Source organism: Schistocerca piceifrons, chromosome 5, assembly GCF_021461385.2.
Source record: "Schistocerca piceifrons isolate TAMUIC-IGC-003096 chromosome 5, iqSchPice1.1, whole genome shotgun sequence".
Taxonomy (NCBI): Eukaryota; Metazoa; Arthropoda; class Insecta; order Orthoptera; family Acrididae; genus Schistocerca; species Schistocerca piceifrons.
The window spans coordinates 62,729,476-62,751,994 of record NC_060142.1 but is presented as its reverse complement, the minus strand read 5'-3'; the positions used below and the strand labels follow the sequence as shown (position 1 = coordinate 62,751,994).

The window sequence follows — 22,519 nt, the reverse complement described above, 5'->3', positions numbered from 1 at the left end:
GACAGTTCAGTACGGAGTGGGTGGAAGGAAGCATGGTTGCCAGCGTGTGCTGAATGCGTCAGCGGGCGACGATAACGCCGGGTCTGCTGAGCTCGTAACCTGTCGGATGAGTAATCTAGCCGATCTGCGATCTTTCTCAAATGATTTTAAAGAAACTATATGGTAATAAACTCTAAGTCTTGCACATCTTATAGCTTCTTTCGTCAGCTTCATGATGAATTTCCTATCATTTCATTAACTGTCATAGCTATTGTGATATTTCGGTATTGGCTTAACTATTGCAAGGAAAGTTTAAGTGCAAAATAGGGACCACTGTGAATTTGCGTTAGGTGTGTTTTAGGTCATATGTTGCAGCATTTGAAATTTAGATAACATATTAAATTATTTTTTAAACCTCGAAGGATATCGCTGTCTGCCTCCAGTGTCGAGAAAATGGAATGTGTGTAAACGGCTCCGCCACAAACGCACTAACCAGTGGAAAAGCCAGAATGAAATATCTGACATCAAAACAAGATTTTGGTAATGATAGCACGCAAAGTGAATAGTATTTTGCCATATGATTAATATGCTAAACTTCCATATCTGATGATGTTTGGTCTGTGGGGCACTCAACTGCACAGTCATTGGCGTACTTACGAAAGTCCCTATTTTTACACAGTCCAGTTTTTACGCAATCCAATCTAGCCACTGTCACGGATGATGATGATGAAGATGATGATGATGATGATGATGATGATGATGATGTCAGCACAAACACCCAGTCCCCGGGCAGTGAAAATCCCCATCCTGGCCGCGAATTGAACCAGGAACCCCGTGATACTTCCATATCTACCGCTATATTCAAGCAGCTACAGATTTAGAAAAATTATATAATGTATTTTTTAAGGACCATCAATAGCCTATGAAATGAGAATTCCTATGGGTTCTGCAACAATATAAGTAAAGAAGCTGCACATTTATTTTTGTACTGAGAATGGGTGTTCTCATAACTATTGATATGTCTCACCCTCAGTTGCTAGTTTAATAATACACTAGTTTAGGATTCTTCCACAATTTCAACTGTATTAGAATGTTAGCAAGATGTATTCCTGTATAAACTCTGCTGTGTTTAGGCAAAAGAAGCCATTGTTAAGACAGAAACAAGAGAAGTAAAATGTTACTCAAAGCTCGACACCATCTTTCATGAATCCCTGACTCCTTAATTACATTCATGTTGGGGCTGACAATTTGAGACAGGTCCTTTGATGAAACATTTGCAATGACTTCTTTTATCAGTATTTCAATCGCACTGAGAGTGAATTTCTTGTTGTTTTGCTATATTATTTTTCAGCTGGGCCTATATATTCTCAGTCGGATTTAAATGAGAATGATACAGAGGAAGCCTGATTACACTATGCTCTTTACCATTAGCTTTGTTGACGACCTGGTAGCGTAGAGTTTTTAGCTTGTACAGTATTACAAGTTCCATTAACTTCGCCTTACACAAGCTAAATAGCCATTTTCTCTGCTGCATTGTTGGAGTTTTATCAATCACAACAGAGTGGCATTGCACATTGTCTGTTACTATTGTTGAATTTGGAGGAATATTTTGCAACAGAACGTTATGTTCACAACTGGTGAGTGTGTTCTTGGATGACCACTTTTACTGTGGATCTCTTGTTCAGATGTACTCCACTGTTGTTATTAATGAAGTGCCAACATGAAACACTTGTTTGTGGTACATGACAATGAAGAACACTTCAACACCAGAAAATATCACTTTACAATGAGAGCTAATGAAGATAGATGCCTCTAATGAGTGACACCGTGTGGTACTCTTTATGCATGGCGAGGCAACAGTGCCGCGTTACCAGCTGAACTGCTGGCGGCATGGTAGGGAAAACCGGCTCGCCATTGGTGTTACCTGGGCAATGGCGTCATGTCTCCTCCAGTGAGCCAATCATCAAAAGTCGGGACTAATTTTAAATGGACTATAGATGGGGAGCATCTGCCACACAAGTCATTCTCTCTCTGAAATTCCTAATCCACACATACATTTGCTGCAGTGGTAAACATCCGTCACCATACTGGACTTCATTTCGCTAATGGATTTCAATAGGTTTTGTAACATCACTGATTAGAAAATGTAAGACATTTCATGTTGCAAGTGGACTATTTTTTTTAAATGGTATTTCTACATCTTCATCTACATCTATACTCCACAAGCCACCCGACAGTGTGTGGCAGAGGGTACTTCTGATACCACTGTCTGATCTTCCCTTTCCTGTTTCATTCACAAATGATTTGTGGGAAGAATGATTTCATTAAGGCTCTGTATTAGCTCTAATTTCTCATCTTTTCTTATTGTGGTCATTTCACATGTTTATAGGAGGAAGTAATATGTTACCTAACTCTTCCCAGTGTACTCACTGTTACGCGCAACGCCTCTCTTGTAGTATCTGCTGCTGGAGTTTGATGAGCATCTCTGTAATGCTCTTTAGCTGGCTAGGATCTTGCCTATCTCTTCTATCAGTCCCACCTGGTAAGGGTCCCAGAGTGATGAGCAACACTCAAGAAATATTTGAAAAAGTGTTTTGTAAACCACTTTTTTTTTGTAGATGGTCAAATTTCCTAAAGATCCTTCCTATGAATCTGTCTAGCATGTGCTTTTCCTGCTATTTATTTTATGTGCTCATTCCACTTAAGGTCTCTCCATATGGTTACTCCTAGACATTTTATGGTACATACTGTTTCCAGCAATTTGCCATCAATGGTGAAGTTATACAGTAGTGGATTTTTTCCTCCTATAGATCCACAGCATGTTAAACTAATTTACATTTAGGCTCAACTGCCTGTCCCTGCACCATTCGTCAATTCTTTGCAGGTCCTTTTGCAAATTGCTACAGTCTTCTTGCGATGCCACCTTCTTGTAGGCACCTGCACCATCTGCGAATAGTCTTATGGACCTTAGGAAATTTTGTGCGATGTCATTTATGTAGCGTAACAGTCCTGGCACAATTAGTTGGGGTACTGCTGAAACTACTTTTACATCTATCAATTTTGTTCTGTTAAGAGCAACATGTTGCGTTCTCTCTGCAAGGAAGTGTTGAACCCAATCACAAATTTTGTCTGATGCTCAGTAAACTAATGTTTTTTCATTAAATGGTAGTGTGGGACAGTGTCAAATGCCTTTCTGAAGTTAAGGGAAGAAACCATCAACCTGTGCACTGATGTCTACAGTGCTGCGGGTCTCGTGGAGGAACAGAGTGAGCTGAGTTTCGCAACATCTCTGTTTGTGAATCCATGTTGATTTTTATGTACAGGTGTTTTTCATTTTCCAAAAAGACATACTATGTGAGCATAAAACATGTTCCATAATTCTGCAACAGATTAACATCAGTGAGCATAATTATGAGCATCTTTCTTAGAACCTTCTTCAAAATTTGGGAATGACCTGCACTTTTTTCCAGTTGCTACGTATCTTTCAAAACTCCAGTGACCTGCAGTGGGAGCATTTTGCTTGTCAGCAGTATGAAGCCATACTTTGAAAATTCTTTGAAGCATGGGGTAACTGTACTGCCAACATACAAGCAAAAATCAAGTGCTTATTAGTAGAGACTGGATTATATGCATCATAAAAACCTCAAAATATGCACGAAAATATCCATGAAAAATGCTTAAAAATTTATGAAGAGTGTCGAGGTATGCAGGATCAAATAATAAAAAAATGGTAGTTACTGTGTGCATTACATCTCAAAGTCAAACCTGTGCATATCAGTTACAAGGAAGAATGCCAGCCACACGAAAAATTGATACATTTAGAACACTGATATCATTTTCTGAATACTTTCTGGTAGAGGTTAGGAAGGGGGCCTTTCTGGGATTATTTTCTAAAAATTTGCAAATTGGGGATGCATACAGTGTTTCAACAATTGTTCATTCATTGCTGTTGTTGTCGGTAACAAGCAGATGTGGTACGGGTGAGTTGCAGCACAACAGTCAATATGTACAGTTTACAATTTATTTTACATTTTTCTACTGTTCCAAATGTTCGGTAGTAAGATTGAGTCTTCGATCACTCAAAACATTTTTTAAAAGCAGAACAGGACCGTTCTACATCAGCTGAGGTAACGGGGCAGTATTTGAATTTGGGTGCTATGTTGGCACTTATTGTTTCTGGTAAAACTTCACCGGTCCGATTAACAAAACTATCATTTTCACACAAGGGTTCAAAGCCTGGATTATTGTTTAAAATGCTTTCAAACTTTTCCTTGAGTTTTCTTGGGAATATCTCTGGCAATGAGAAGTTCACTAGAATAATTTTATTCATTAGCTGGATAGATTCATTCAACACCAAACCTTGAGTTACAAGCTTTTTAATACTCTCAGGTATATGGGAAAAATGAGTGCTAATCAAAGCAATGTCTTTTTTAATACCGGAATCATTAAAAGCTTGCTTGTACTGGCAAGCTACCAAAGCCTCTGCACTATTGAAGTTGTTTACTACCCCTCTAATGGCCTCGAAATGTTCACTGTAAAACACAACCACTTCGACCCACGTACTCCAACGAGTTGCCACTGGCTTGGGAGGTAAAGGCACATTTGGTAGTATTTCTTTGTAGGTCTTGATGTGAGCAGGAGCCTTTAGAAACACTTTCTTTGTGGATGAAATCAGTTTATTTACTTCACAAACGTGGATTGTACTTCTTCAGCGAGACGAAATACTCCATGAGCAAAGCATGTCACATGAATCAAATTGGGATAAAATACTTGCAGAACTTTTCCTGCTTTGATCATGTAGCGAACAGCATCTGAAATAAAAATAAACACCCTTTCATCTGCAGAAGATTCTGGATATATTGTTCTAATACCCTCATTCACAAATTTGGTGATAGTAGATTTACTTTTTCAAGTTCTCTGCAGACCGCTAAATAGGAAGAAGGAGGCTCTTCTTTTAAAGTACCAACAATTAAATTTTTGATGTAACAGCCACAAGTTTCTGCAGTTTCGACAACAGAAATCCAGATAATGCTGTCCTTGAGTTCATTGTGTGTTTCTTCCAGAACATTTACATAAAGTTTCGATACGCAATTTTTATGCAATGTTGATTCATCTGGTATATTTTTATTTAAGGAATATTTGTGCAGGAAGCCTTTGAGGATAGGGTTTGTAAGTTTGTGAAGAGGAATATTGCTTGCAATTAATGCTTCACATAGATCCATGTTAAACCAACTTTTTTGTTTATCTTTGGACAAATCCCTGCTACTGCAACTTGCTGTTGTTGAAAGTTGTTGTTGTGGTTCGTTCTTCTTCATTCCTGTGAGATGAAGACTTGTCTTGACGTGCTGGTCTGTTTGAAACTTTTTCTTGCAAACTCAATAATGTGAAACAATTCTGTCATACATAAATGTCCCAGGATGGTCAGCTATCCACAAAACGATGTTCTTTTTTTGGGCGGCATGGCACACAACACCTTACACACTAAATGTTGTAAACACTTTCAGCAGTGTACAAGTAAATGAAAGCTAAACTGGAACAATGAACATGCAACTAAAATCTTGCGTAGTTTAATTTGTTGCCGATGTGTGCGCAGGAGCATTGACTCTGTCTGCCTGTTCCTGTTCCTCATCTGTAAGGATTTCCCTAGGCAGCAGTCTATTGGTTAGTAATTGCACACAGTTCTAGGTTGTGGTCAATCTGTGAGACATCAAAACTAGATAGAGCTAGAGACCGCCTGTCTAAATTTTTAAAATATAACAAACATAGTGTGAAAGTATGCATCGTCACTAGTTTTTAGTTAAAATATGCAATAACCAATGAAAAAGAAGCCAAATATGTAAATGTTTATGCAAGATGCAAATGCATACAATCTGGTCTCTACTTATTACATTTTTAAGATTTTCATTTGACTCTTGTTTTCTTTTGACTCCTCATCATGTTGTGTAATAAATTTTTGGGGAGATAAGTGTATTTATTCCGTTCTGTCATTCGTCTCTGTTGTGTGTGTTTTTCCATTTTCTTTTTTCCCTGTCCTCAAAGTCAATTTTGCTGCAATTTGTTTTAAAAATTCAGCTGTAATAATTTACATTTGATTTTCCAGGTTTTACGATGTGGATAAAGGTTGCATTTCAATTGATGGTGTGGACATCCGCAACCTGGATCCTTCTTGGCTGCGTGGTAAAGCTATAGGGTTCATAAACCAAGAGCCTGTGTTGTTTGCAACAAGTGTAATGGAGAACATTCGATATGGACGACCTGATGCAACAGACCATGAGGTTATTTTTAAAAACAGTCTGATTTCTTCACCTAGTGGATAATTTAACTATGGACCTTTCTTTACTACTTATAAAGGAACAGCTTACTTATAATTGGCTGATGTATGGTGCATAGAAACTCTTCAACAGAATACAGTATCTACATTAGCTTTTGAGTGCTTGGCCTTTTGCTAGCAAAAATATGCACACTTACACACCCAAATGATCACATTGCCCTTTATTACTTCATATTTTACATGCCATCATTACAATCATCTTATAAATTAAAGTGAACCAATGATTGTGTAAGAAGTAGAAGAGGCAAAATTATTTCAAAAGTAATGAACTAATTTTGTTAGTAGGTGATTTTGTTTTTACCTTACTTTGTATTAAGCAGAGAACTTAAGGTGATAATAAGTTACTAACTAAAGTGAAAGGAGAAGGGCTCTGAGTGGTCTATGAAAAAACATAGGAGATTGACATCGTTTCACCAAGGTTGTAGTGTTATTAGAGGCTGCTGTTGGTCACATGATACACTATTAGTCTCTGGGTACAAAGCTACCTTAGGGTTTAAATCTACATCAACAGCAAGCATGTCATAAATAGCAGGACTTATGCTGTCTCCGTCATACTTACTACCAATAATTAAGAAAATGGCACACTTACATGGGCTTTAGAAGCGTACATTAATTTTTGTTCCCACATACTTATTTATTCTTTTTACATTTTGCAGGTAATTGCTGCAGCAAAGATGGCAAATGCCGATGAATTCATCACTGCCTTCCCAAACGGGTATTCGACTGTAGTTGGAGAAAGAGGTGTCACAGTATCGGGTGGTCAAAAACAGAGAATAGCCATTGCACGGGCTTTGTTGAAGAACCCTTCAATACTGATTCTTGATGAGGCCACAAGGTATGCTGTTCATCACTGAGCTTTTAACCACTGTCGCAGGTAGTTACTGTAGAGCACATAATGTAGTCTACTTACCATAAAGTAGATAGTTTGTAAAGTAAAATTGCACTTACCACACAGCACATAATACAGACAGCCCATAGTAAAGCACACAAAATTCATAATTTCAATGAGGCAGCTATATATAATCACATTGCAGCTTCATGATGGTGATGCACATAAAATTTCTATTACAAGTCCTTCGTGATGTGATGTGATGAAATGGTTCTTCCCATAATATGACTCTTAAAGACAGACTATCTTGACTTTGTCAACTCTCTACAGCGTTTGTAAAGACCTTCTGTGGATTAGACCGCATGTGAAACATCAATCTGATAATAAGTGAGAACCAGGCTAGAGGTTACAGAATGGCAAAATTTTTCATTTTATTGCTTGTAGCTTTCCTAGTTGTGATTTTGCTAAAGCAGCATTTTGTATTTGTGGTAGAGGCCTGTGAAACTGGAGAAGTATCAGCCCTCTGATCTTGATGTAACTTTAGTTTCTTACGATAAAATGACACATGTAAAGTTAAAAACTATTAGACAGTTTTTATTAAACTGAAACGCGTAACAGAACAACTGAACAAAAATGCCTTTTTTACTCTTTCATGGTGCAGCACTTAGCGCAAATCACACAGAGAATCATTAAAATTGCAATCTTAACACCCATCCTCAATTAAATGATTTTACATTTAACAGTAACAAAAATTAAAGTAAACCCAACAAGCTCCTCAAAGTAATGAGTCTAGGAGCTGGTAAGCCTTTGGTAAAAATATCTGCAATCTGGTCCTCAGAATGTACAAGCTCGGCTGTGATGATCCTGTGGAGGTGAAGTTTACACACAAAACTATATTTAACATTGATGTGTCTCAACTGTTGATGTTCCCATGTTTTCAGTAACCATATACAGGACTGATTATACTCAAATATATGAATTGGTAGCTGGAGTGGAATTTGGATATCGCCCAGAAAATATATGATCCAGAGTAACTCAGCTGCAGCTGTCGCCAGAGCTACATATTCTGCCTCTGTAGAAGACAAAGCAACACTAGTCTGTTCCTTTGTTGCCCAACAGATGGTGTTTCCAAAACATTTTAATAGATAACCAGAGGTAGATCTTGCATCTTCTTTTCTATTCCAGTTTGCATCAGCATAGGCCAGAAGAACTTCTTTATTCCCCTTTTGATAACGTAGTCTCATATTGACAGTTCCTTTGATATATCTCAAGACTCTTTTTAAGCTTTCGAGAGTTGTTCCGATGGATCGTTTTGATATCTGTTCAAGAAATTGACCACAGCACACAAATCAGGTCTTGTTGCTGTCATTGCATACATCAAACATCCAATCAACTCTCTGCAGGACTTATGGATCATTTTTCCTTCCTTGATTTCCAGTTTAACTTCCATAGGCTTCTTGACTGGACTACAATCTTGCATGTTGAATCATTGTAGCAAATTATTCAAATATGTTGTTTGGCTCAGATACATTTTTCTGTTGCTCATAGAAATCTCAATTACCAAGTATAATTGTGGTTCTCCCAATTCCTTTATTTTAAACTTCTGTTTTAATTTAGTCTACTGGCCATTAAAATTGCTACACCATGAAGATGACGTGTTACAGACGCGAAATTTAACCGACAGGAAGAAGATGCTTTTATATGCAAATGATTAGCTTTTCAGAGCATTCACACAAGGTTGGTGCCGGTGACGACACCTACAAAGTGCTGACATGAGGAAAGTTTCAAACCGATTTCTCATACACAAACAGCAGTTGACCGCCGTTGTCTGGTGAAACGTTGGTGTGATGCCTCGTGTAAGGAGGAGAAATGCGCACCATCATGTTTCCAACTTTGATAAAGGTCGGATTGTAGCCTATCCCAATTGCGGTTTATCATATCGCGACATTGCTGCTCGCGTTGGTCGAGATCCAATGACTGTTAGCAGAATATGGAATCGGTGGGTTCAGGGGGGTAATACAGAATGCCGTGCTGGATCCCAACGGCCTTGTATCACTAGCAGTCAAGGTGACAGGCATCCGCATGGCTGTAACGGATCGTGCAGCAACGTCTCGATCCCTGAGTCAACAGATGGGAACGTTTGCAAGACAACAACCATCTGCACGAACAGTTTGACGACATTTGCAGCAGCATGGACTATCAGCTCGGAGACCATGGCTGCGGTTACCCTTGACGCTGCATTACAGACAGGAGCGCCTGCGATGGTGTACTCAACGACGAACCTAGGTGCACGAATGGCAAAATGTCATTTTTCCAGACGAATCCAGGTTCTGTTTATGGCATCATGATGGTCGCATCTGTGTTTGGTCACATTGCGGTGAACGCACATTGGAAGCGTGTATTCATCATCGCCATACTGGTATATCACCTGGTGTGATGGTATGGGGTGCCATTGTTTACACGTCTCGGTCACCTCTTGTTCACATTGACGACACTTTGAACAGTGGACATTACATTTCAGATGTGTTATGTCCCATGGCTCTACCCTTCATGCGATCCATACGAAACCCTACATTTCAGCAGGATAATGCACAACCGCGTATTGCAGGTCCTGTACAGGCCTTTCTGGATACAGAAAATGTTAGACTGCTGCCCTGGCCAGCACATCCTCCAGATATCTCACCAATTGAAAACGTCTGGTCAATGGTGGCCGAACAACTGGCTTGTCACAATACGCCAGTCACTACTCTTGATGAACTGTGGTATCGTGTTGAAGCTGCATTGGCAGCTGTACCTGTACTTGCCATCCAGGCTCTGTTTGATTCAATGCCCAGGCGCATCAAGGCCGTTATTATGGCCAGAGGTGGTTGTTCTGGGTAGTGATTTCTCAGGATCTATGCACCAAATTGCGTGAAAATGTAATCACGTCAGTTCTAGTATAACATATTTGTCCAATGAATACCCGTTTATCATCTGCATTTCTTCTTGGTGTAGCAATTTTAATGGCCAGTAGTGTAAATTTCACTCTGTCAATTTCCTCTCTATTATTTCCTGCCATCAAAATGACATCAACATAGAGCACAATATAAATGATAACTTCCATTAAAATCATATAGTAAAGATGTTTATTTGCTTCTGAAAGAGTGAATTGTAGAGACATAAGAAAGGTATGAATAGAGTGATTCCATGCTAGTGATGCTTGCTTTAAGCCATTTAAAGATTTATGTAACCTGCAAACCAAACAAGTTGTGTCTTTCAGTTCTTCTGGAATACCCACTCCTTCAGGAATAGTCACGTATATTTCCTCCTTGAGTACTCCATGAAGAAAAGTTTTGGTGACATCAAATTGTTCCAGAACTAGTCCTAGTTGGTTGCAATAACTAGCATTAGTCTAACAGTTGCAAGTTGAGCCACTGGTGCATATGTTTCATCGTAGTCAAATCCACTTTTCTGTGAACATCCTTTTGCCACAAGTCTAGCCTTGTGTCTTATATTTCCACCCTTGTCCTTTTTTAATTTGAACACCCACCCACTTACCGCCAATAGTCTTCCTTACAGGTGGTAATTTAACAAAGGTCCAAGTCTTGTTTTCCTTTATAGAGTCAGTTTCATCCTGTACGGCTTTATACCAGTATTCCTTATCTTCACGATTCGAAATTTTCTGGTAACTTTTCGGTACATCATCCACAAAGGAATCAGCATTGAGTGCCAGAACAGCATAGTCTTTCAGATATTTAGGAGGGTTCCTCTTACTGCTAGAACACTGAACAGTTTTCTTTTCTGATAAATTTTCAGCTTCCTCTTTGTCACTGGTCAGTTCTGATAAGGGAATTCTTTCACGGCGCCCATCACTTGGTTTGGCATCTTCTTCGACAATGTCTTCTTCATTATCATCCTTTTTGGATGATTCCTGTACAGATTCTGGGATCCATTCCTCAGCTGGTTTATTTTCAAAGCCAAATCTTCCTTCGTAGAAAACAATGATCCTTCTTGTGACTATTTTTCCTTCCTCTGGACACCAAAGCCTGTAGCCATTAGGATAGTAACCAGTGAAATAGCATTTTAAGGACTTGCCTTCAAATTTCCCTGTTCTCGATTCCTTTGGTACCAGTAGATAAGTAATACATCTGAACACTTTCAGCTTACTCAAATTAGGTTTCTCGTTATACCAAAAAGCTGCAGGCACCTTTCCTTCCAAAGCCGCGGTAGGATTTCTATTAAGCAGGTTCATGGCAATACGAACAGCTTCTGGCCAGAACATTTTATCTAATGTATACTGAAGTACCATTAAGTGAGCTTTCTCATAATAGTTCTGTTCGTTGGCTCTGAAACACCATTTTGCTGAAGAGTATATCTGATTGTAAACTGAAACTGTATTCCCCGTTCTTCAAAAAACTGTTTCAATTAATTTGACGTGTATTCATGACCACTGTCACAGTGCAATCTGCTAATCTTCAAGTTCAAATTAGCTGTAGCCATGGCGTGAAACGTCTTCAGATAGCGAGTTACCTGACTTCGATTCCAGTACATAGGCCACTGTGAAATGTGTCAAGTCGTCGACGAACATGAGCACATACTTCTTTCCGTTGAACGACTCTGGTGAAATTGGCCCACACAGATCACTGTGGATCAACTGAAGAGATCTGGTGGCATGTTTCCTATTGTGATTGTATGGCAGCTGTTATTGTTTTTCTTCGACACAATTTGAACATTGTTCTGTGGGGACTGTTGAAGTGTCCAGTTCCATACCATCAACTTGTGACTGGAGGCATTTAATGTTATCATAACTCAAATGGCCTAATCTGCTAAGCCACAGTTTCACATTAGTTGCAGTTGAAGCAGCTGACAAGGCTTTTCGTAGCAAAAAATTTAAAATATATAACTGAGATTCATTCCTATTTGCAATGGCAACAGTTTCTTTTCCACTTTAAATTGAACCTTGAGTCTTTTCAAATGTGATACTAAAACCATTCATTTCCAGTTTTTTAACTGACAGCAAATTATAGTTAAGATCAGGCACAGACAAAACATCTTTAATTGTTATCTGAATTTCCTTTCCTTTTGCCACACTAGTGACTTTAATTTCTCCTTTTACTTTAGCCTCAAGAAAAGTGCCTGACTTAACTACTCTGACTTTAATTGACTGTTCCAGTTTCCTTAAATTAGTGAGAGATATATTACTGTTAATCAGATGTTCCATTGCTCCAGAGTCCAAGAACCAATTTATGTTGTTCGTTGAGTGATCTTCATTTGATGCTGCAAAACAAAACCCATCTTCCTCTTTGATGTTAGCTACGACCACAGAGTTGCTGATTCCTGAGTTCTTGTACCGAGCGAGGTGGCGCAGTGGTTAGCACACTGGACTCGCATTCGGGAGGACGACGGTTCAATCCCGTCTCCAGCCATCCTGATTTAGGTTTTCCGTGATTTCCCTAAATCGTTTCAGGCAAATGCCGGGATGGTTCCTTTGAAAGGGCACGGCCAACTTCCTTCCCAATCCTTCCCTAACCCGAGCTTGCGCTCCGTCTCTAATGACCTCGTTGTCGACGAGACGTTAAACACTAACCACCACCACCTCCTGAGTTCTTGTTTGGTATCTTAACTCTACAATTAGCCCTTTTGTGTCCTGGCTTCCCGCAGTGGTGACAAGTAAAGTTGAAAGAAGTTCCTTGTTGACTTCTTGTTTTACTGGTGTCTGAAGAACCCTTTTTTGGATACCATTGAGTCTGAAAAGCTGTAGGAGGCGGTGTATCATCATTTTTGTTTTTCCTGACGACTCCCTTCCGCTTCGAAACTTTGTCCAGTAGCCTATTTTTCACGAAGCTCAGCATCAAGTCTTTCATTGAGAGTGTTTCGACTGCAGTGACCACTACGTTGTATTCTATAGGCATCGTTAAAAGCAAATGGCACACTATGTCCTTTTCTTCGACAGTAGCTCCAGTCGAACGTAAATCACAAATCAGTTTATCAAACTTCAGAAAGTGGTTAACTAGCAAATCGTTTGTTGTGTTAAATAATTTTTTTCTCAACAGAAGTTGACCAGCATTTCCTTTTCTCTCGAACATATTGCACAGATAGGTCCATAAATCAAAAGAAGTTACCTTATCTTTCGTGTATTCCAAGTGACTGTCGGCAATGCATTGAACAAGATGAGACTTTACGATCTTGTTTAGCCATTTCAGCCAGTCGTGTTTCCTTTGTGGCACACTGCGTGTTCTCCTCTCCATCGACAAATTCCACCTTCGTGAGATAATTTGCTTGCACAAATGGTAATAGTTCAGTTCCTCAAGGAGAATTTCCATCCTGAATTTCCAGTTGTTGAAATTCGTTCCGTCGAATGAAGGAATAAGATATTTTTCTGCTTCAGTTGCCATCTCGGCTTAACTGTATGTGAGAGTACACTTGGGGCCAGACATTTATCGCAGATTCTGTTTACTTAAAACAAACCTGGGCCCATAACCTGATGTAATTTTAGTTTCTTATGATAAAATAACATAGGTAAAGCTAAAAACTATTAGATGGTTTTTATTAAACTGAAAGACGTAACAGAACAACTGAACAAAACACCTGTTTTACTCTTTGATGGTACAGCACTTAATGCAAGTCACACAGAGAATCATTAAAATTGCAATCCTAACAGATCTTATAAACATTTCTAATATAATGAAGTACAGGTGCTGAAACACAACCCTCAACATACAACGGAGCTTAATTAAAATTCATTATACCCCAAAGCATTACAGATAAAAGGTAAAGCTGCCAATAACCCAAATGTTTGTTTAAACACCATAGTGATTTACGACACTGTGGTACTATCAGAGGTAGCATGTTTATGGCTTCCTCTGACTTTTAATCCGGTTTACTCAACTAATTAAAGGGCAGAGTACAGTTCAATTCCGAATAATGCACTTTGTGTTTTTCACGTGAAAGACAGTGCCAGACATGAAAGAAGCGATGAGTGTCAGATATGTTGTTAGACTGACAGATGACAGAATTACAAAAACTGGTATAACTTTCCGAATATCCAAACTGAAAATGGTCCCAAAAAAATCTAAGTTCTAAGTGGCAGTTAGTCTATCACATATTCGTAGTGCAAAATTCTGTTTTTCGATATAGCTTGGAAAATACTGAAAACATTGATAAATGACATTTAGGGCCAGTTCTTTTTTTTTTTCTTTCTTCCATATTGAAACCTATGTACCTTGCTAGATTCAAGTTTGTAGCTGTTGTTTACACTGCCAGTAAAATGTACAAAAGAAGTACAATACCTCTAAAAATTCTCTAGGAATTTAATCTCACAAATTCTACGTTGAATGTTGTGAAATAATTGTGGGTTATACATCAATTGTTTTGGAGATGTGATATTGTGTGATTTTTTTTTTTTTCCCCCCACCAACCAACACACCCTGTCCATTGTGTGACATTACATGCTGGCAAGAAGCAGTTCCCTTACAATGTGCTTAAGCTTGATAAACATCTCCACAACATATCAGAAGCCTTACTTGCTTCTGCACATCTGCTCAGTGTTTTGATAAACAAAGGTCAAATTCATGTTTTGCAAACCTTCTTAGGCACCTACAGCTGTATACAGACAAGGGATTAATTACTTTTGCTTTGTTCATTAGTGTCTAAATTGGAATGCAGAAATGTACAATGACGACAACAACAACAATGATTAGAGACTTATATAGATGAGCAAAATAATATCCACATTTGCAAATGCTTGTGCATTTATGATTCAGATTTCCACATTCTAAAATTGTATAAACCATTTTAACGTGTTTGTGGAACTTCAATATGAATATAGGTGGTGTAGAATGACAAACAGGTACATTTAAAAATAGATTGTTGAAAACAGTCCATCAGATAACACACACACACACACACACACACACAGAGAGAGAGAGAGAGAGAGAGAGAGAGAGAGAGAGAGAGTCGTGTGTGTGTGTGTGTGTGTGTGTGTGTGTGTTCTCTCTCATATGATGAAGGATTTTGTCTGAAAGCTGTTCCCAACAGTCTACTTTTAAATGCACATGTCTACCACTCTACACTTCCTCTATGTGGTTGTATATCCAACAGGGAGTTATTTCCATTTCCTTTGCTGGAATATCTGGGTGCCAGTTAAACCAAATCATTTATAAATTAATTTATTTCTGCTTCCAATTGCGACTTAGTGTAAAATAAGACTGCATAGGCCAATCAAGATCAAATTTTACTGCAGCGAACTCTGCCAATGGACAGACTTTCAAATCCTGCGCCAGTCTTTGTGGAATTAATATTGATTATAGCTTAGAAAATAAATCCTGTAGTTCATAGAGGATATACTGATACTGTACCAAACAGTTTATCCCATTGCCTTAACAAGGATTAATAGTAATGTTTGCTGAAATGATTGACTTACTTTATGTGTCACATCTATGTGGTTGGAAGAAACTTTCACAAATTTAACTTAGGTTGGGAATTCTTTTTGTGCTTCAGTGCTGAACAATAACAACAGTAGCATCCATGTGTAATTGCATATCCTTTGGTGCAGACATCGTGTCATTCTTATTTAATTGTGCTAAAATCATAACAGTATAGGACCTGTGAATTTCTGAAACCACGTATTCTGCTTTGCCTTTATTTATGCTGGATTGTATTCATTCTTGATGTGAATGTGGTATATTATTTCCTATCACATTTAATTGTACATTGACTATCTTTTTCTTTCAGTGCTCTAGATGCAAGTTCAGAGCAACTTGTCCAAAAAGCATTAGATAATGTGACTCGAGGTCGGACTGTGCTGATAATTGCTCACAGGCTGAGCACGGTTCAGAATGCTGATGTTATAGTTGTTCTGAATGATGGTGTCATTGTAGAGGTATGTCTTATTTTGTGGATTGATATAACTTGCCTGTTGTTGCTTTTCTGATTCCATAATCTGATCTGAAACTTTATTAAAGTACAGAAACTGTCTCCTGCATGAATCATGAAAAATCATTTAAATTAATGATGAAATCTTCTGAATCATTAGGGCATGTCATGTTCTTAAAAATTCTTCAATGATTGACACTTCGACCCCTCTGCTGCAACCTGTTCAGCATGCCACTGGTGTCCATAGACAGCTGAACGCTGTCAAAACACGGTGTTGCATTTACTTATAAGAGCCTATTTTCCCCCTTTTTGGAGAAATGGTGTTACTGGGTAAAAATTTTCTTTCTGCTATTGGCGAGAGTTCATCTTTGGATAACTACTCAAAGCAGATGCTGAAAGACAGGGGGGATCAAAAATATCATTGTTGTGCTGCCTTGGCTGTTTTCTGGTAGCTGTTACCATATTTACTCGAATTTAAACCACACTCGAATCTAAGCCGCACCTGAAAAATGAGACTCAAAATCAAGGGAAAAAAATTTCCCAAATCTAAGCCACACCTGAAATTTGAGACTCAAAAATCAAGGGGAGAGAAAAGTTTTACACCACACCTCCAAATCGAAATAAAGTTGATCCATTGTAACATGAGACACAATTTAGGTCGAGTGGATGAAGATACAGCTACAGTAGCTTGGTTCAAGTCGTAAGCTGAGCAGTTAAGCTTTACCAGGTAGCCATTGCTGTGCGTCAGGTGCTCCATCCATATTTATATGGGTACCCTTGCTTTTTCACGTGCTTCGTCTGGCTATAATCGATTGCTTATCTTGCTTTGATCTGATAATTGCTGTTATTTTTGTTATAGGTGTTTATGTCACTCTAAGCTGAAAATGCATAATTGTACTATGTCATGCATTGTTTGTCACATTCTGATAATGAGTGTTTACAACCTGTTACCACTCGTGGCATGCCTTGCTTTTGTGCGCGCTACCGCCACTTGCAATAATAATAATAATAAAAATAAAGAGGATGTGTATCATTAGTGAAATAATGGCAAGAGACTGCTATTTGTTGTTACTTACACTGCTGCTTTCTTTGATAATGATCAACAAGAATCAAATAACAGATTGAATATGATAGAAAATGTTCTGAACGAGAGTTTCGCGAAAATTTTTCTCCGTTTGAAAATCTTTGCAGACGCCTCTGTAGTACATTACATTCTGCACAGAAATTAGAGTCATCTTAGATTTAAAAATTTGGTCAGTTACCGTGCTTCATTTCTGACTGTATCACTATTCAGCATAAGAATAATACAAATATAAACATGACGTGATATGTATATTCTCCCGCATTTGCTGTTGTCTCACTCTAGTTTCGTAGTTTATCCAGCAGCCACGATTTAAATGAGATTGCAGCAAAGAAGAAAGAATACATGGCATAATGTATACATTTGTATTATTCTTATGGTGAAGAGAATACTGCATGTGATTCAGGATTCATAAAAGTTCCTATTAGCAACGATCTCTTGTCACTGGTAGGAAAAAATTCAGAATGTAGAGTTGACCATATTGACATACATCCCAAATAGTCTTGCCAGTCGGATTTTTGTAGTAGATTTTTAGTGATGACTTGAAATGCAGAGTGTGTTGTTGTTGTCTTCAGTCCATAGACTGGTTTGATGCAACTCTCCACGCTTTTCTGTCCTGTGCAATGCAGAGTAGCAACACTTATAAAATAAGAATGAAAAGAACTTAGAAATTAAAGGCTGGAATTTAAAACAAAATTTTATTAGATTTGTAATACATCTTATATGAAATGTTTAAAATATCAGTCATGATTCTGAATCACTATCACTCGATTCTTTGTTGCTCATTTCTTCATACAGAGCATCGTCCTCTGTACCACCTAGTGCACTGGATATCGAACATTTTTTGTAATGCTTGTTGTACAGTCTGATTTGGGACACACTTCCATGCATCATAAATCCATTGGCACACTTGCGACAAACTTCCACGTTTTACATGTCCTATTGGTGTCAGTTGTCAGTCGCTTTTCGAAAGCCAGTCTGTGTACATGCATTTAAGCTTGTCTTGTCTTCTACCTTTTTAGTTTATTTACTGACGCAGATATATTGGTGCCAGTATTCGTCGTTGTGCCTGCAAATCGTGCCTGTGTAGCGCTACATATATTCGACGTCAGAAGTTAGTTGTGGCGACACCTACCAACATTTTTCAGAACTTCCGCTTACTTTGCACTGGATTCTAAGCCACAGGCAGTTTTTTGGATTACAAAAACTGGAAAAAAAGTGCAGCTTAGATTCGAGTAAATGTGGTATTGTTCCTCATTTGCCTTGGCTGGGTGTTATTTCAGCGATAGCAAACACCAACGAAGACGGAAGCCCATAACTCATGCTTAGATATTTTGACTGTTTCATGGATGTTCCTTCTACAAATGTTACTTTCTCTGCCTAGCACGATATGTTCTGATAATCGACAACCTGATCACATTACTCTTGGTGCTCCAGTCCGCAGCTTGTGGTCTCGCGGTCGCGCGCGTTCTCACTTCCCGAGCATGGAGTCCCGGGTTCAATTCCTGGTGGGGTCAGTAATTTTCACATGCCTCGAGATGACTGGGTGTTTGTGTTGTCCTTATCATTTCATCATCATTCATGAAAGTGGCGAGATTGGACTGTGCAAATGTTGGGAATTTGTACGGGCGCTGATAACTGCGCAGTTGAGTGCCCCACAAACCAATCATAATCATCATCATCATCATCATCATCATCATCTTGGTGCTCCACTACCACTGATTTTACATTTTGTCTTAAATATTGCTCTTCCCGATATATACTTTGCCATGACTGTATGTCACTTCATGGATTCGTGCAGTGAGGTGGTGGTCAGACACATCCGTTGTAGGTCATAACAAGTCTTATTTTGTATTGACTTGAGAATGTTGCCCTTATAGTATTCTTCTGATTGTAGTAACAAACATGTATCTTTATCTGCTTTAGTAGTTACTCAATGACAATGGCCCACCAATAGCAGCCTGAAGATAGTTTAGCTATTAACTCTCATTCTCTAAAAAAAGTGGTTTTTTTTACTAAGGATGGGGCCCGTCCACGCCCGCACCAACGTGGTGACCAACACAAAAGTTCTACTGTCACCTCCGTAAGCATGTTAGTTTTGAATCAGGCGTCACAGGATGCAGGCTGTGATGTTATCCATGCGTCTAGGTAAGACTACTCATTAACATGGTCCATCAGGAGATAGAAGTGGTCGAAAACGATTGAAGGGTAGCGGTTGTAAGAGCAGAGGAAAAAAAGTGCCAAGGCCAGTGCCAAGGGAAAAAAACCTCTGCGACAGTAGGACGGGTAGTAAGGGCAGTAGCGGCTTGCTAGCTGCGACAGAGCATGCAAGGTGAGGGGTGGTTAGCGTGAGGTATTGTGCGACGTTACCTATGTACTGCGTGGTCGTTAGCTGGGTCAGTCCGGTGCTGCGGCTGGGCTCACTTGTAGTCTCCTGGGCCGGCCGCAGTGGCTTCCTCCCTGTAACATAAAAGTTCGGCGCAGCAACGCATGCGCTGCTGTTAGGCCCTCTGCTGCGCCTTGTCGTCGGTGACTTGGTGCAGCTTCATCAGGCTGGCGCAGAATGGCGGCGATCGACTACCGTACAGCGTCCTCCTCTACTGCACGGCGCAGCCCCTCTGCATTGTAGCTGTGAGCTGCTCCGCAGTGATCCGCGCCGCTTCAGCGTCGGAGAGATGCACGCCGTTCGCTCGCGTGATGAGGGTCGCTCCCGGAGTCGTCTGCGTCGCCACCGGTTCCGCTGGGGCGGCGCTTGTCTTCTTTGCGCCTCTCACCTGCTGTGCTGCTGGAACAAAAGCTGGGATAGGCGCGCGAACGTCCTTCTGCGAGGTCGCAGGAGTGTTCGCAGGTACGACTGCGCTGAGGCCTTGGGCGAAGACTGCACGCAGTTGCCTCAAGGCCTCTTCCTTCTCTGCAGCCACGGCGGCTGCGAAGGCAGCCCTCTCCGCCGCCATGACGGCTTTGAGGGCTGCTGTGGCCTCCTTCACGGCGTTGCCGAGTTCGAGGTCACATCTCTTCCCGGGAGAGCGAGCTGCGTCCTGGCTGCCCGTTTCCGAGCGGCCGTCCCCGCCCCTGGCAGGTGGATCTGCTGCTGCGCCGTCCCTCAGCTGCGCTGGGCTGTTCTGCGCCCTACGCCGTTTCCGACGATGTCTTCTCTTCTGCTGCTGCGTCGGTGCGGCCCCCGGCCCGGTTGCGGCTTGAGAAAGCTGCAAAACCGCGCCAACTGGTGACGTGCGGGCCGTCACACCGGACACAAGTCAGCAGAGCGTTGCTGACGCGGTCGCAGGCGCGGCTGTCGTGCTCACCTGAGCACTTGACGCACCGCGCCGCGTTGCGGCAGTGCTTCGGAAGATGACCCTCGCCCTGGCACCTGAAGCACTGGGGCTGAGGGTCCATGGCGGTCGGGAGAGCCTCCGTCGTAACCGGGAAGCCCAGCAACTTCCGCAGGTCGAAGATGTCGCTCCCGCCGTCGACCGTTTGCACGGTCACGGCATAGAGCGGCGCCCTCTTCCTGTTGGTCCAGTTGTGCAACCTTGCGGCTGCATTACCAAACCTGGCTCGCAGCAGCCCTTCCCGGACCGCTGCCTCATCACAGCACCAAGGCAACCCCCTGAGGAGTGCCTTGGTCATCTTCACCCTTCCTCCGGAAGGTGCCTTCTCACGCGCCGGCGGCGTGTTGACGATGTGGTCGGCCATGCGACCTTGATCGCCCTGTGGTCGGCCACGTTTGCGGCTCGAACGCAGATCATAGAGTCTGTATCGACAGACTCGTAGACCACCTCGTTCCGAGTGCAATTCGTCATGGTGTCGAACAGCGCTGCCCACCCGCCTTTTCACTTGACGTACAAAGGGGGGACAGGCCGCGACTCGTCTTCTCGGGGCTTCCTTGCATGGTCGGCAGACTCAGAGAGTCGCACAACCGAAGGACCCTTCGTAGCGGCAGGTTTCCTCTGCGCACCCTTCTTTCCCATGCTGCGAGGCGCGGAACACGACAATTTGCACAAGTTGTCAAAGTGCAAAGTGCTGCAAAACAGCCTTTTATAAATGAATATAACACTGTCTTTTGGTAGTGTTCAGCCATATAGGGATGCTGGTGGAATTCTGAAGAAGATCCCAGCAGAGGGATCAAAATGGTGGTCATTGAAGAAGTTTGAAGAAGAATATGAAACAGGCTAATGTCTCAGAAGATTTTATCATCAAAACAGTGGCCACGAAAGAGCTTTAATATTTTAACTGTCTGTTTTATTGTGCGTGTCTATGACTGAACACCACCTCTAGATGGTTAGTAGCAATCTATCCTTTCCATATTGTTGTTATTAGTTTTGCCTTAGATAATCTGGAGAATTTGTCAGACAGGGTTTACCAGAGAAAAATCATTATGTATCTTCAAATTGTCACATAATATTCAGACAAAAGCAACACATTTATGGGTAGAATTAGTCAAAGCTGTCAATTCCATAGTGTGTGATATCTAGAACTCTAACCTATTTGAAATGTTGTGTGTGGTAACTCTGAAATGTCATATATATGACTGAGTGGGGGTGGGGGGGGGGGGGGGGAGGAGGAGGATATTTTACTGATGTTTTGGTAAACTGACAGACTTGGAAAGGTAAGAGTACAGAAATTTGTAGTGTTCTCTGTTTGCTGTTAGTCAAGAAATACTTGCATACCAGATCTCATTGTCAAGATCCATGTGTTCGCTATGTACTGTGGTAATTTAATATAGATGGAAACTTTCCATTTTTTATATTTATTTATTTATTTTTTATTTTTTCAGACTGGTACTCACAGTTCTCTGGTGAAAAAGAGGGGCTTCTACTGGAATCTGATAAAAGAACAACAAAAGGCTGAGCAGACAAGAGGTACAGCGTAGCATCTTTTATATGGATTGTTCTGTACCAAATGAAGTACAAATTATGCCCATGACCTTTATATTTACGGCAAATAAAGAAATATATATTTATTGTGCAAGTGGATTTTTTAATGAGAAAGACAACCACTCATCTTTATTTCATCTTAACATAATGATTTGACATGTATAGATAAGCTGTAAGAAAATGAATCTTCAAATGGAAACTACAGTAACAAGAGATTAAAAAAGTCTCATTTACAGCTGGTGGTTGTAGGTATACAGCAGTAAAAAGTGCACACCTAAATGTTCCACGATCTTCCAAAATAGAGAAAATTAGACTAATCAGAGTATGTTGTTCTCAATCTTCTGCTGTTGCTGCAGATCTTGTGACATAAGGTCACTGTGTAACTTCCATACCTAATTCCTAGTCTAATTTTTACAGACAGTTCGCTGTTTTGTTATATGAAGGGCCCTATGATATAACAGCTAGATGTGTCAACTTTGAAACACCCTGGTGGAATAAAACTGTGTGCCAGACGGCGACTTGAGCCGGTGACCTCTCCCTTTCACCGGCAAGTGCTGTACCAACTCATC

The 22,519-nt window shown here is 40.5% G+C and overlaps 1 protein-coding gene across 1 annotated transcript in view; it reads left to right on the top strand.

The window, feature by feature from the left end:
* The window catches only part of LOC124798553 (mitochondrial potassium channel ATP-binding subunit-like), a 110,530-nt gene extending 88,486 nt beyond the window's left edge, over positions 1-22,044 (top strand). Inside the window, exons 11-14 of the mRNA XM_047262010.1 lie at positions 6,080-6,254; positions 6,967-7,145; positions 15,852-15,999; positions 21,851-22,044. Of these exons, the coding sequence (XP_047117966.1) occupies positions 6,080-6,254; positions 6,967-7,145; positions 15,852-15,999; positions 21,851-21,946 (598 nt within the window). The 3' untranslated portion in view covers positions 21,947-22,044. The remainder of the gene's footprint in view (positions 1-6,079; positions 6,255-6,966; positions 7,146-15,851; positions 16,000-21,850) is intronic.
* Positions 22,045-22,519: the final 475 nt, after the last annotated feature.